General features: G+C 47.8%; 1 protein-coding gene across 1 annotated transcript in view; it reads right to left on the bottom strand.

The window, feature by feature from the left end:
- The window catches only part of LOC129700692 (di-N-acetylchitobiase-like), a 50,563-nt gene that overhangs the window by 19,514 nt on the left and 17,201 nt on the right, over positions 1–13,848 (bottom strand). Inside the window, exon 4 of the mRNA XM_055641276.1 lies at positions 4,564–4,735. Coding sequence (XP_055497251.1) covers positions 4,564–4,735 — 172 coding nt within the window. The remainder of the gene's footprint in view (positions 1–4,563; positions 4,736–13,848) is intronic.

The raw sequence follows: 13,848 nt of genomic DNA, 5'->3' as shown, positions 1-13,848 counted from the left end.
CTCTACTAACCTTGCAAAGCCGAATCCTTCCCTGAGAATCTCTGACTTTCTGGGGTTAAAGCCTTTTGACTTTGATTTCCCCTTCATATAGCCTCAACTGGTGGCATTAACCTACGAACCTCCAGTGTCTGGCAGAAACAGAACATACATAATATCCAGCGGTGTCCTGCATAATCTTTTCAATCAACTGATCAATCAACTGATCTCACAATTCTCCTATCCCCGAAGGGATAGCAAATTTAATCACAAGTGCCAGCAGATCCCTTACGGTGCTTTTGATTTTATAATTTATATATTATATATATATATTTTTACTTTTTACAGCCTGAACCTGTAAGTCAGGTAAAAAATGCTACATGCCCAATAGGCCTTTTGCTAGTCAGTTACCTATACCCCAGAGGATGGCAACTGATGATCCAGCAAGCAGGCAACTCGTTAGCCGATCTGAAAGAATAAGCCTGTGTTGAAGGAATCATCAAACGGCCTCACTCTGCTGGGCAGCCTGATAATCTCAATCATAGATGTTGAGGCAGTGCTGCTCTTGCGAGGCCAGCTAGTGACTCCCGACTGCTCCTTTCATAGAAACATAGACATAGAAACATAGAAATTAGGTGAGGAGTAGGCCATTCGGCCCTTCGAGCCTGCACCGCCATTCAATATGATCATGGCTGATCATCCAACTCAGTATCCCGTACCTGCCTTCTCTCCATACCCTCTGATCCCCTTAGCCACCAGGGCCACATCTAACTCCCTCTTAAATATAGCCAATGAACTGGCCTCGACTACCCTCTGCGGCAGAGAGTTCCAGAGATTCACCACTCTCTGTGTGAAAAAAGTTCTTCTCACCTCGGTTTTAAAGGATTTCCCCCTTATCCTTAAGCTGTGACCCCTTGTCCTGGACTTCCCCAACATCGGGAGCAATCTTCCTGCATCTAGCCTGTCCAACCCCTTAAGAATTTTGTAAGTTTCTATAAGATCCCCTCTCAATCTCCTAAATTCTAGAGAGTATAAACCAAGTCTATCCAGTCTTTCTTCATAAGACAGTCCTGACATCCCAGGAATCAGTCTGGTGAACCTTCTCTGCACTCCCTCTATGGCAATAATGTCCTTCCTCAGATTTGGAGACCAAAACTGTACGCAATACTCCAGGTGTGGTCTCACCAAGACCCTGTACAACTGCAGTAGAACCTCCCTGCTCCTATACTCAAATCCTTTTGCTATGAAACCTAACATACCATTCGCTTTCTTCACTGCCTGCTGCACCTGCATGCCTACTTTCAATGACTGGTGTACCATGACACCCAGGTCTCGCTGCATCTCCCCTTTTCCTAGTCGGCCACCATTTAGATAATAGTCTGCTTTCCTGTTTTTGGCACCAAAATGGATAACCTCACATTTATGCACATTATACTGCATCTGCCAAACATTTGCCCACTCACCCAGCCTATCCAAGTCACCTTGCAGTCTCCTAGCATCCTCCACACAGCTAACACTGCCGCCCAGCTTAGTGTCATCCGCAAACCTGGAGATATTGCCTTCAATTCCCTCATCCAGATCATTAATATATATTGTAAATAGCTGGGGTCCCAGCACTGAGCCTTGCGGTACCCCACTAGTCACTGCCTGCCATTGTGAAAAGGACCCGTTTACTACTACTCTTTGCTTCCTGTTTGCCAGCCAGTTCTCTATCCACATCAATACTGAACCCCCAATGCCGTGTACTTTAAGTTTGTATATTAATCTCTTATGTGGGACCTTGTCGAAAGCCTTCTGGAAGTCCAGATACACCACATCCACTGGTTCTCCCCTATCCACGCTACTAGTTACATCCTCGAAAAATTCTATAAGATTCGTCAGGCATGATTTACCTTTCGTGAATCCATGCTGACTTTGCCCAATGATTTCACCACTTTCCAAATGTGCTGCTATCCCATCTTTAATAACTGACTCTAATAGTTTCCCCACTACCGATGTTAGACTAACTGGTCTGTAATTCTCCGTTTTCTCTCTCCCTCCCTTCTTAAAAAGTGGGATTACGTTTGCTACCCGCCAATCCTCAGGAACTACTCCAGAATCTAAAGAGTTTTGAAAGATTATTACTAATGCATCCACTATTTCTGGAGCTACTTCCTTAAGTACTCTGGGATGCAGCCTATCTGGCCCTGGGGATTTATCGGCCTTTAATCCATTCAATTTACCCAACACCACTTCCCGGCTAACCTGGATTTCACTCAATTCCTCCAACTCCTTTGACCCGCGGTCCCCTGCTATTTCCGGCAAATTATTTATGTCTTCCTTAGTGAAGACGGAACCAAAGTAGTTATTCAATTGGTCCGCCATATCCTTGTTCCCCATGATCAACTCACCTGTTTCTGACTGCAAGGGACCTACATTTGTTTTAACTAATCTCTTTCTTTTCACATATCTATAAAAACTTTTGCAGTCAGTTTTTATGTTCCCTGCCAGTTTTCTTTCATAATCTATTTTCCCTTTCCTAATTAAGCCCTTTGTCCTCCTCTGCTGGTCTCTGAATTTCTCCCAGTCCTCCGGTATGCTGCTTTTTCTGGCTAATTTGTACGCATCATCCTTCACTTTGATACTATCCCTGATTTCCCTTGTTATCCACGGATGTACTACCTTCCCTGATTTATTCTTTTGCCAAACTGGGATGAACAATTTTTGTAGTTCATCCATGCAGTCTTTAAATGTCTTCCATTGCATTTCCGGAGCTGTATGGGTCGCGCCCATCAGCTTCTCCACGTTCAACCGCTGGCTCGCTTTCAGAGCCTCAAGGTGGTAGCTGTTTCAAGATGATCTAATGGACAGCCAGTTTCAAGTTTGTCTACCCTGAACCAGGGCAGACAAGCTGTTCCTTCTTGGAACTTACAGAGGTTGGTGTGCAGGGCACCCTGCCAGTGTCTCTGCATCAACCTGCTCTTCTCCAGAGGCAGTGAAGAGCACTAGACGGACTATGCTGCCAGTATTTCCAAACCCGGGGCAACAGGCTGCTCTATTTCAGAGCTTTAATGGAGGTTAGTAAGGAGACCTTACCTGCCAGCATCTCAGAGCCCAGGTCAACCTCCTTGTTGGAGCTTCAGCGAGGTTCCTTTGCAAGCCGTGTCTGACCGAATCTTCAGCCCCATGCTTGCCAAACAGCTCCTTTTCAGAATTTTAAGAGACATCGCTGCGCAAGGCGCGCTTACCAGCATCTCTGAGCCCGTTGGGACAGACCGCTCTTTCGGCCTTCTGCCTCTTCGGAGCCTTGCTGGAGCTTACTGCCAGTTAAACCCAGCCTGGCTTGACATGCCGCTCCTTAGACCCCTTCTGCTCCTTCGGAGCCATAGCGGAGCACCCTGAACAGGCCAGTATTCCGAGCCTGATTTGGCAGGCTGCTTCTGCGGCCCTTCGGCTCCTTTGGCTCACTGAACAGGCTGCGCCTGCCAGTACTCCTAGCCTGATTCGACAGGCTGCTCCTGCAGGTCTTCAGCCTTTTTTGGAGCCTTGCAGGAGCAGAATGTGCAGAACGCGCTGCTAGTATCTCCCAGCCTGGATCGACAGGCTGCTCCTTTGTCTAGCTGCTCCTTCAGAGCCTCAGCGGGGCTCACTGGACAGGTCACTCCGGCCAGTACTGCAAGCCTGGTTCAACAGGCTGCTCTTGCGGGGCCAGCTAGTGACTCCTGACTGCTCCTTTCCGGAGCCTCAACGGACATAGCTGTACGGGTCGCGCCGGTCATCTTCTCCGCGTTCCGCCGCATCCTCCCTTTTGGAGCCTCCATGGAGGTAGCTGTACGGGTGGCGCCCATCAGCCTCTCCGCGTTCAACCACTGGCTCCCTTTCAGAGACTCAAGGTGGTAGCAGTTTCAAGCTGTGTCTGACCAGCCTCACCAGCATTAGCTGTATGGGCCACGCCCGTCAGCTTCTCGAGTCCGGCCGCCTGCTCCCTTCCGGAGCCTCCGATGGCGGTAGCTGCACGGGCCATGCCCGTCAGCTTCACCGGCCCGCTGCACCTATTTTCGGAGCAGCGACCCGTTCGTGAAACAAAATTGTCTTACCTGCCGGAGCAGTTTCAAACTGCTCCGAATCCCGACTTTGATATAAAATTTAATGTTTCATGCATCTTGTGTGGGTGTAGCCCAGGCCATCACACAAACCAAACTCCCTTCCATTGACTCCATTTATTCCCATGCTGCCTCGGCAAGGCCAGCAGCATTATCAAGGACGTGCAGGTTTGTGGGTACATTGCCCCTAGTGTGTAGGGAATGGATACGAAAGTGGGATATCATAGAGCTAGTGTGAAGGGCTGATCGATGGTCGGCATGGACTCGATGGGGGGGGGGGGGGGGGGGGGGGGTAGAGTTGTTTACCTAAAATTGGACAACCCAATGTTTTAAACATCATTACCTCTGTTAGATGGGGCATCTTAGTCAGTTAAGCCTCTTTAATGGCAACCTCAGTTTCTCTTTCCGCATTTGTTACCTGACCAGCAAATGATTTCTGCCATTTTCTGTTCGGTTTCAGATTTGTGACATCTGCAGGATTTTGCTTCTGGCTTATTCCACTTACCTGTCTGGGAGTGGTGATAGGGAGCATTTGCATTTGCAAAACATTGTGTCCACATATACACCTGCACATCAAACGAGGCCACATGTATATAATCGGCATATTTGGAAGCTGAGACAAGGTTTGAGCAAATTGTAGTACTGGCGTTACAATTCCAAGGAGCGTGAAATGAGATCTGGGGAACAAATGGAAGAAGGGTTTTTAGCTGTTGTGTTTCCTCAGTGGTCCAGCCCTAGTTACACCCATCTTGTTTCCACTCACTCTTCATCCATAACAACAAAGTATCTTTCACACGGTCGAACCAGAGTTTTATAGTCAGTTTTATAGACAGTCAGAACCTTTCTCCCAGAGATGAACCTCAAAACATAGAAACATAGAAAATAGGTGCAAGAGCAGGCCATTCGGCCCTTCGAGCCTGCACCGCCATTCAATATGATCACGGCTGATCATCCAACTCAGTATCCTGTACCTGCCTTCTCTCCATACCCCCTGATCCCTTCAGCCACATGGGCCACATCTAACTCCCTCTTAAATATAGCCAATGAACTGGCCTCAACTACCCTCTGTGGCAGAGAGTTCCAGAGATTCACCACTCTCTGTGTGAAAAAAGTTTTTCTCATCTCGGTTTTAAATGATTTCCCCCTTATCCTTAAGCTGTGACCCCTTGTCCTGGACTTCCCCAACATCGGGAACAATCTTCCTGCATCTAGCCTGTCCAACCTCTTAAGAATTTTGTAATTTTGTAAAACATCTAGATGGCATGATTTAGGAATGAGAGGGCAACGTTTAAGGAGATGTGTGGGGCAAGTTTTTTTAAACAGAGTGGTGAGTGCCTGGAATGTATTGCCAGGGGTGGTGGTGGAGGCAGAAACTAAATTGCCATTGAAGAGGCTTAACTTGGATGCACCATATCAGCCAGTCCCTTTTGCCCATATCCCTCCAAACCTTTCCTATCCATGTACCCATCCAAGTCTCATTTAAATGCTGTTTTAGTACTGTTTGAGGCAGGGACTATCACAATGTTTAAGAAACATTCAGGCAAGTACATGGATAGGACATGTTTAGAGGGGTATGGGCCAAACGCAGGCAGGTGGGACTAGTGTAGATGGGACATGTTGGCCAGCATGGTCAAGTTGGAATGAAGGGCCTGTATCAGGCTATGACTCTGCCCTCTGAGCAATTGTATGAAGATTCAAATTTAAACATTCCCATTCCTGGAACTGGGGCTTTACTCACCAGTAAAATTCAGAGCTATGTCATTTTGTTTGTGTCTAATTTACCCTCAATAAATCCTGATCAAGATAGTAGTTCAGGACTGCTCTCTAGTTGTGGTAGGATGGTTCAGTTGCCTGATCACAGCTGGGAAGAAACTGTCCCTGCATCTGGAGGTGTGCGTTTTCACACTTCTATACCTTTTGCCCGATGGGAGAGGGGAGAAGTAGACACAAGGAACTGCAGACGCTGGTTCATCAAGAATGAAAATGGATGAAATGCCTTTTATTGTTTATCGTTGTAAGCACTGCATACAACAAAATTGTTGTTTCCACTCCATTGCTGCATAATATACAAACATAAAAACACAGGACACAATTTAAAAACAACGTTAAAAACTAGGTATCAAGTAAGTAATTAGTACTGTACATGGTGATAGTAAAGTTCAAGGTATGTAGCAGCATGGTAGAGTGCAGCATGAATAATACTCAGTGTGTTTTTCATGTTGAGTGTGAAGATTGCTTTGGGGAAGAAACTGTCTGTGAGTCTGGAGGTGCATGTTTTGGCTGACCTGTAACGCCTGTCAGTGGGCAACAGTTCAAAAAGATGGTGACCGGGATGTGTGGAGTCTTTGGTGATTTTAGTGGCTCTGTTGAGGTAGCGTAAGGTTGCAATATTCCCCAGAGAGGGCAGTGGGCAGCCGGTAATTCTCTCTGCTGTTTTTACCACTCTCTTGAGCGCTTTCTTATCTGCAGCAGAGCAGCCTGTATACCACACTGACATGCAATATGTCAGTAGACTCTCAATGGTCGCCCGGTAGAAGACAACCAGCAGCTTCTTCTTGGTGATGTGCCTCTTGAGCAGTCTCAGGAAGTGGAGTCTCTGTTGTGTTCTCTTGGCGGTTGCAGTGGTGTTGGCCGACCAGGAGAGGTCCTCGGATATGAGGGCTCCTACGAATTTGAATGTCTGCACCCTTTCCACACACGCCCCATTTATGTAGAGCAGGGCCTGGTCCGCATCCTGTTTCCTCCTGAAGTCCAGTATTAGCTCCTTTGTCTTGGTTGTGTTCAGTGTCAGGTTATTTACTGAACACCCCTCTGACAGTCGCTGTATCTCGTCCCTGTATGCTGACTTGTCCCCCCCTGAGATGAGCCCGACAACAGTTGTGTCGTCAGCAAATTTAATAATCGTGTTGGATGGGTGGGCAGGTGTACAGTCATAGGTGTATAAGGAGTAGAGGAGTGGACTCAGCACACAGCCTTGAGGTGCACCAGTGCTTAGTGTGATGGAGGAGGAGATGTGGGGGCCAGTATTAACTCTCTGTGGACGGTTTGTGAGAATGTCTTTGATTCATGTGCAGATGGGGGAGGAGAGGCCTAGGTCAAGCAGTTTGCTGATTAAAATGTCCAGAATGATTGTATTGAATGCTGAGCGATAATCAATGAATAACATCCTCACATAGCTTTCCCGATGTTCCAAATGGCTCAGTGCGGTGTGAGTTGCGATTGCGATGGCGTCCTCAGTGGATCTGTTATCTCTGTAGGCAAACTGATGTGGGTCGAAGGAGGGAAGGAGGTAGGCTGGTTCTGATGTGATGCAGGACTAGTTTCTCGAAGCACTTCATAATCACTGGTGTAAGTGCAATCGGTCTATAGTCATTCAGGTCTACAGGGACTGTTTTTTGGGGAATAGGAATGATTGTGGCTGACTTTAAGCAGGGTGGTATGACAGCTTGTGACAGGGAGATGTTAAAAATCTTTGTGAAGACCACAGTGAGTGGGTCAGCACATGCCTGGAGTACTTTACTCGATACTCCATCAGGTCCAGCAGCCTTACTTGGATTTATTGACCTCCACATACGCCTCACATCCTGTTCCTGTAGTGCGAGTGTGTGGGTGTTAGAGGCGGGTGGAGGCAGTGAGTCTGTAGCAGGCCTGTTAACCTCAAACCGGGCGAAGACACGGTTAAGCTCCTCTGCGTCGGCATTTACAGTGCTGTTGGTATTGCCTTTATAGTTGGTTATGTGCTGTAACCCTTGCCACACTCTTCGTGGGTCGTTGTGTGACAGATGGCCCTCGATCCTCCACGTAGGCTACCTTTGCCTCCTTTATACCTCTCTTCAAGTCGGCTCTCGTGGTGCAGTACCGGGCTTGGTCACCTGACCTGAAGGCAGTGTTGCGGTTTTTAACGAGCGTTTGGATGTCACTCGTCATCCAGGGTTTCTGGTTGGGATGCGTTTATTGACTGTGACATTGTCAGTGCAGCTTTTAATGTAACAAAGCACAGTTTCTATGTATTCCTCCAAGTCCCCTTGATCAAATAAATCCCATTCTGTGTGATCAAAGCAGATCTGTAGCTGGGATAGGGCCCCCTCGGGCCAAGTTGTGACGGTTTTGGTACTTGGTTTTGGTGTTCTTCTGAGGGGGGTATATGCAGGAAACATGAGCAGTGAGAGGTGGTCTGACTGGCCGAGGCGAGGGAAACTTACAGTTCTGTCAGCATATTAGATGTTTGAGTAAACATGGTCTAAAGTATTTTTCTCCCTTGTTGCACAGTTTACATGCTGGTTGAAGTTGGGGATTACTGTTTTAAAACTTGCTTGGTTAAAATCCCCTGCTATGATGTGTGCATCTTCAGGATGGGCTCGCTGTTTGTTTACAATGGCTAGTAAGTAGCCAAGGGCAATGCTAATATTAGCATCGGGAGGGATGTAAATAGCAGTGACGATCACTACATTCAGCTCCCAGGGTAAATAGAAAGGTCTACATAAAACTGAGAGGGCTTAAAGATCAGGACAACAGTGTCGGGCAACAATCCTGTTGCTGGCACACCAGTCATTGTGTAGATAGACACAGCGCCCCCTCCCCTGCTCTTACCCGACTACTTGCTTCTGTCCTGCCTGTAGCTACTGCTGCCTGCTAGTTGCACTGCGGCGTCAGGGATTAACGTGTGTAACCAGCTTTCGGTCATAATCATCAAGCAGCAGGTCCGGACAGCGTGGTTAGAAGCGACCAGCAGCTCCAATTCATCCATGTTGTGCGAGACAGATTGGGCGTTTGTGAGGAAGATACTCGGAAGTGGAGGTTTGTGTGGTTGTTTCCCCAGCCTAGCCGGTAATTCTGACTGGCATCCTCGCTACTGCTTCCTCTCTCTTCGCCGTCTACGTCGCTTGCCGGTCCAACTCACAATCCACGGTGACTCCGGTGGTCTAGCGATGTCCTCCTCTATGTTGTAAGCCCTCTGAAAGTCACTTGTGATGGCTAAATTGTGGCGTAGTCCAATGTTGATTAAGTCCTGTCGACTATTCACATAGTCTGCCTCACCCAGATTTAAAAACGCAGACAAAAACAAACAGATAGAGCACAGAGCCACTGCACTTGCACGTGCCGCCATCTTATCAGTCAAGGTTGCAAAAAATTCAGAGTTTTCAAACAAATGCAGTAGAAACCGTTCAAGATCAAATTGTATTACAATTGCCCGATGTGATTAAGTTCTGTCGACTATGCACATAGTCTGCTTCACACAGAAGAAGAGAGTGTGCTGGAGTAACTCAGTGGGTCAGGCAGCATCTCTGGAGAACATGGATAGGTGACTTTTCAGGTCATAGTTCAAATGCTGCCTGACCCATTGTGTTACTCCAGCCTTTTGTGCCTATCTTTGGTGTAAACCTGCATCTGCAGTTCCTTTCTACGCAAGTGATAGGGGGATACAGTTTGAGAGCAGTAGGGAGGTTGATTGGTTGGTGGTTGGGTAAAGGCCAGAGATGAAAAGAAAAACGTGCGAGGTAAGGATAGAGGTGGCGTGAAGTGTGAAGGATACAGGTGGAAGAGAATGGGGGAGGGGGAGGGGAAAGAGGAGAAAATGGTGTGAATCTAGAGGAGGCAGAAGGGTAGGGGGGGAGTTGTTTACCTAAAATTAGACAACCCAATGTTCTAAATATCATTATTTCATCAGCTACAAGTACATCAATGTTACTTTATCAGTATCATAGAACAAGTACAGCACTAATACAGGCTCTTTCAGTACACTATGTCTGTGCTGAACATTTTAGTTTAGTTTAGTTTAGTTTATTGTCACAGTTTATTGTTTAGTTTATTGAACATGATGCCAAGACCAACTGTTATCTGCCTGCACGTAATCCATATCCCTCCATTCCCTGCATATCCATATGTCTCGACAAAAGTCTCTTAAATGCCATTGTGTCTGCCTCAACCAGCACCCCCGGCAACATGTTCCACGCACCCACATCTGCTTTAAACTTTGCTACTCTCACCTTAAACGTATACCTTCTGGTATTTGATTTTTCCATCCTGGGAATATGGTTCTGACTGTCTACCATATCAATGCCTCTCATATAATTATATATACTTCCATCATGTCTCCATGCAACCGTTGGTGTTCCAGAAAAAAGAATCCAAGTCTGTCCAATTTCTGCCTTTAACTAATATCCCTTAATCCAGGCATTGTTCTGGTTAATCTCCTCTGCACCCTTTCCAAAGCCTCCAACCCCTTCCTGTAACGGAGTGACCAGAACTAACCAGCCTAATAATTCCACATCATGACTTCCTGACTCACACCAAGCCCTGACCTATGAAGGAAAGCATACCATATGCCTTCTGTACCACTCTATCTACTCGTTTTCTCACTTTCAGGGCGTCATAGACTTGGACCACAAGATCCCTCTGAACATTAATGGTGTTAAGGGTCTTGCTATTTTTCGTATATTTTCCCCTTACATTCAACCTGACAAACTGCAACAGCTCACACTTGCTCGGATTAAACTCCATCTGCCATTTCTCCTCCTATTTCTGTAGCAGATCAATATCACGCTGTATACTTTGACAGCCTATGATACACTCTGTGACCCCAGCAACCTTTGTGTCATCTGCAAACTCACCAATCACCCAATCTACGTTTATGTCCAAGTTATTTTAGTTTAATTTAGAGATACAGTGGGGAAACAGGCCCTTCGGCCCAACAAGTCCGTGCCGACCAGTGATCCCTGCACACCAACACTGACCTACACACACTAGGGACAATTTACAATTATACCAAGTTAGTTATCCTGCAAATCTCTTTGGAGTGTGGGAGGGAACCTGAGACTCCAGAGAAAACCCACGCAGGTCATAGGGAGAACGCACAAACAGCATCTGTGGAATTCTCTGCCTCGGAGGGCGGTGGAGGCAAGTTCTCTGGATGCTTTCAAGAGAGAGCAAGATAGGGCTCTTAAAAATACCAGTCAGGGGATACGGGGAGAAGGCAGGAATGGAGTACTGATTGGGGATGATCAGCCATGATCACATTGAATGGCGGTGCTGGTTCGAAGGGCCGAATGCCCTACTCCTGCACCTATTGTCTATTACCTGTAGTCAGGATCGAAACCGGGTCTATGGCGATGGAAGGTGGCAACTCTACCGCTGCGCCACCATGCCGCTTTCTTTTAATCTCCTTAATTTGTATCTTCTTCCAAACGCTTGGCCACAGCCTTCCCATTTTCAGACATTTTCACACATGCTACTCACATTTTCTCTCCCGACCGGATACATATCTTGCCGTCACATTTCAACCTCTATTTCTCAAGTTATTAACCATCTAAAAAACAGCTTCAAAATATAAAAGTTTTCAACGTACTTATTTTGAGGAAAAAAAATTCCGACTGACGTCACAATGAACTCCCAAGGCACAGACTCAAGCTCTCAAAACCCCAAAAAAATCAATCCACTCGCGTCGGGTCCTCGGATCGGTGCCCGCCCGGTGCCTGGTGGCAAGGCTGCTGCCGCGGGTCGAGCCCGTAGAAGGGGCCTGGATTGGACCAGAGCCTGGAGCTGGAGTGAGGATGAGCTCAGGACTTGGAATGGGGCCGTGACCAGCCCTGAAATAGTAGCGGTCCATGGAACCAAGGACAATCCCGGGTCAGGGACGAGCCTGGAGAAGAAGTCGGGGCCTGGACTGGAGACCAGGTGGCTGCCGAGCTGACGGCTGAAGTCTACAGCCAGGGGCCAGGCTGAGTACGAGAACCAGACCGCGTTCCACGCCTTGGCTCTACTCTACCACCTGGGTAGGTGCTGCGGCATAGAATGGGAGTGAGGAGAGGAGGATGAGGGAAATGAGTAGGAGGCAGATGGAGCAGGGTCTCTACCCTCTCCCTCTCTGCCCTTCTCCCTCTACCCTCCCTATCCACTCTCCCTCTCTCTCCTCTACCCCCTCCCCCTCTAATCCCTACCCCCTCCCTATCTCTCCCTCTCTACCTCCACCCCCATATCTATCCCCCTCCCTCTCTGCCCTCCTCTTTAACCCCCCTCCGTCTCTGACCTCCCCTCCCTCTCCAACCCCCCCCTCCCTCTCTACCGCCCTCCCTCTCTATCCCCCTCCCTCTCTACCCCCCTCCCTATCCCCTTCTCCCTTTCTATCCCCCCCCCCCTCCCCTCTACCACCACTCCCTCTCTACCCCTCTCCCCTCCCTCCCTAGGGAATGGTGAGTATTGGGACCCATGGGTGAGTGGTGGAGTATTGCGTCCGGGGAACAGCCCTCCCCTGTGACACCGCGCGCTCCCCTCAATCTCTACCCCTCTCCCTCTCTAGCCATGCCTGTGCAGTTGGGGGCTATGCGGGAGTGGATGGGGCGAGGGATATGGGAAAAGGAGCGAATGAATAATATTAATATAATATCAAGGGGGGGGGGGGGTAGTGTGTGTGTGTGTGTGGGGGGAGGGGAAGTTAGTGTGTGTGTGTGTGACGCCGCAGTCCACCCTCCCCACTACCTCCCCCCCCCCCCCACTACTCCCCCCCAGCCCCGTAACCATGCATTGAGGGGACGGTACCCAATGGGTATAGATAGATATAGATATGCCATTTATTGTCACTATACATGTACAATGAAATTAAAAGCTGCTCGTACTCAGTGCATACATATAATTTAGTACAAAAAACAAGAAACAGAAAACAAAAACAAAAGGGAGAAGGGGGGGATAGGTGCACAATTCTGCGGCGCTATATACATATCTATAAAGGCAAAATGGTGAAGGAGATGTTTAAAGATTATATTAAATATTAAAAATGTTTTTTTTTTTAAATGTTAAAAATTAGTTACATTTAAAAAAAATGTTAAAAATTACAGGGGGTCCCACTTGATCTAGTATTTCACTAAAATCAGAGGTCCCAGCCCAAAACCCTGTGGAAGTCCACTACTCACAGCTCTCCACGCTGAATATTGTCCTTCCACCACCAGCCGCTGTCTTCTAACAGTCAGCCAGCTTTGAATCCATACGACCAAGTCACTGAGAAATCCATACATCTGACCAGGCCCATCGGGGACTTTATCAAACGCCTTACTAAAATCCATGTAGACAACATCTGCCGCCCTACCCTCATCGATCACCTCCTCAAATGATACTCAATCAAGTTAATAAGACACAACCTGCCTATATAAAGTCATGCTAAGTGTCCCTAATTAACCCATTCTTTTCCAAATAGAAAATCCTATCCTGAAGAATCCTCTCCAATAGCTTCCCTATTGCTCTTGATGTGAGGCTCACATACTGTAGATACATACACAATAGGTGCAGTAGTAGGCCATTCGGCCCTTCGAGCCGATCATCCACAATCAGTACCCCATTCCTGTTTTCTCCCCATATCCCTTGATTCCGCTAGCCCTGAGACTCGTTGGGGGAGTCCAGAATCAGACTCGTGAGACTCGTGAGTAAGGCAAGGCAGCGCCTTTACCACCTCAGGCAATTGAGGAAATTCAGAGTGTCTCCGAGGATCCTCCAGTGCTTCTACGCAGCGGCGGGGGAAAGCATCTTGTCCGGGAACATTACCATCTGGTTTGGGAATTGCTCTGCCAAGGACAAGAAGGCTCTGCAGAGAGTAGTGCGTTCGGCCGAACGCACTATGGGAACTTCACTTGCCCCCCTGCAGGAACTATACATCAGGAGGTGCAACTCCAGAGCCAACAATATCATGAGAGACCCCTTGCACCCCTGCAATGGACTGTTCCAGCTGCTACGGTCAGGCAAACGCCTCCGTTGCCATGCGGTGAGAACGGAGAGGTTGAGAAAGAGTTTCTTCCCAGAGGCC

Source organism: Leucoraja erinacea, chromosome 10, assembly GCF_028641065.1.
Source record: "Leucoraja erinacea ecotype New England chromosome 10, Leri_hhj_1, whole genome shotgun sequence".
NCBI classification, from domain to species: domain Eukaryota; kingdom Metazoa; phylum Chordata; class Chondrichthyes; order Rajiformes; family Rajidae; genus Leucoraja; species Leucoraja erinaceus.
This window is presented reverse-complemented; position numbering and strand designations above follow the sequence as displayed.